This window comes from Limulus polyphemus, unplaced genomic scaffold (assembly GCF_000517525.1).
Source record: "Limulus polyphemus unplaced genomic scaffold, Limulus_polyphemus-2.1.2 Scaffold9231, whole genome shotgun sequence".
NCBI lineage: Eukaryota > Metazoa > Arthropoda > Merostomata > Xiphosura > Limulidae > Limulus > Limulus polyphemus.
Genome location: NW_013674841.1, coordinates 3,873 through 5,553, shown reverse-complemented (window position 1 = coordinate 5,553; position 1,681 = coordinate 3,873). Strand labels below are relative to the sequence as shown.

General features: G+C 34.4%; 1 protein-coding gene across 1 annotated transcript in view; it reads left to right on the top strand.

The window, feature by feature from the left end:
- LOC106475823 (homeodomain-interacting protein kinase 2-like) overlaps window positions 1-1,681 on the top strand; it is a 27,311-nt gene that overhangs the window by 22,150 nt on the left and 3,480 nt on the right. The window contains exon 13 of the mRNA XM_013936495.2: window positions 723-899. Within this exon, the coding sequence (XP_013791949.2) occupies window positions 723-899 (177 nt within the window). The remainder of the gene's footprint in view (window positions 1-722; window positions 900-1,681) is intronic.

Sequence of the window (1,681 nt, the reverse complement as noted above, 5' to 3'; positions counted from 1 at the left end):
ACATAGCTCATTGTTCTGTTGCCCTGGTTAAAGTACAACATAGCTCATTGCTCTGTTGCCCTGGTTAAAGTACAACATAGTTCATTGTTCTGTTGCCCTGGTTAAAGTACAACATAGCTCATTGCTCTGTTGCCCTGGTTAAAGTAATTGCCCAACAACATGTTCTCTCAAACACCAATCAAAGAATCAGAAATGAAATAATTCTTAAATTAGGTTGTGCAAGGTTCGGCTTTTTGTAATTTTCAAAATAGCTTTTTTTAATGTTTTTTTAAAATTATTCAAGTTATTTTAATGTTTTTTTGTTTAATTTGTTCATATTAACTGTTTTATACTTTCCTTATTTTTAATCTAAATTACAGTATTGTTTAACTCTCGTGTTTCTATCTCATTTACATTCTTTTCTCATGTATTATTTCATTTCAGGATGTCCTGCAGTAATTTGTCACTAACTCGTAGGATTATATCGTGTTTGAAAAAGAGCATTTGTTCAAAATGTTGCCAAGGGAGCAAAAAATAAAACCAAAAATGTTTTAAATGATTTATCTCCAGTTGTCTAATTTCTTTATTTTATCACCTTCAAGTTTTCCTTTTTTAGTGTAGCTAGAATTAAACTAATACAAGTTGACAGTTTTAAACAAGTTCTGAAATGTATGGTCACATGAGAGCAAGTGAAATACACTGAGAACAGTAAATGATTGTGATTTAAATTCTGTGCTTCGTAGAATGCCGTACAGTCAGGATGGGCAGCTAATCGTCAGATGTTTGTTCCATCGTGGCAACAACTTCCAACACAGCGATCGATCCAACAACAGGTGTTGTCAGACTCCGAAGTCTGGAACCGATCCCTTGTTCTGGAGCAAGCTGCTCTGCTACCTCAACAACCTGCTGTCATACCTGTCGTAAGCAGACTTTTATATTTATGTTTTAGGTTTTGATTCCCATAGGTATTGTTTCTATCCAAATACGGTTAGTAGATGTTTTATTCACGTCCACTTTTATACAATTTAAACTTTTTTCTTAATATTTTTTTACATTAAAAAATAATACTTTGCAGGATTTTTAATGTAAAACAATGAACTACTGTCCTCTTTCCAATTCAAATTTTACTAAAACCAGTGACCCATTATTATAATTTTTAAATTATGATATTTTAATGTAAAAACAAAATGAGTTGTGGGTTTTAGTAAAATTTTAATTGAAACCAGGACTTCTCTACTTAGCTTTGATTGCAGGTTATCCTAGGATTTCTCTGTTTGTCTTGGAATGCAGGAAACTCTAGGGTTTCTCTGTTTGTCTTGGAACATGGGAAACTCTAGGATTTATCTGTCTTGGAATGCAGGAAACTCTAGGATTTCTCTGTCTTGAAATGCAGGAAACTCTAGGATTTCTCTGTTTGTCTTGGAAACACAGGAAACTAGGATTTCTCTGTCTTGGAAACACTGGAAACTCTAGGATTTCTCTGTTTGTCTTGGAAACACGGGAAACTCTAGGATTTCTCTGTCTTGGAAACACAGGAAACTCTAGGATTTCTCTGTCTTGAAATGCAGGAAACTCTAGGATTTCTCTGTCTTGAAACACGGGAAACTCTAGGATTTCTCTGTCTTGGAAACACGGGAAACTCTAGGATTTCTCTGTTTGGAAACACAGGAAACTCTAGGATTTCTCTGTCTTGGAATGCAGG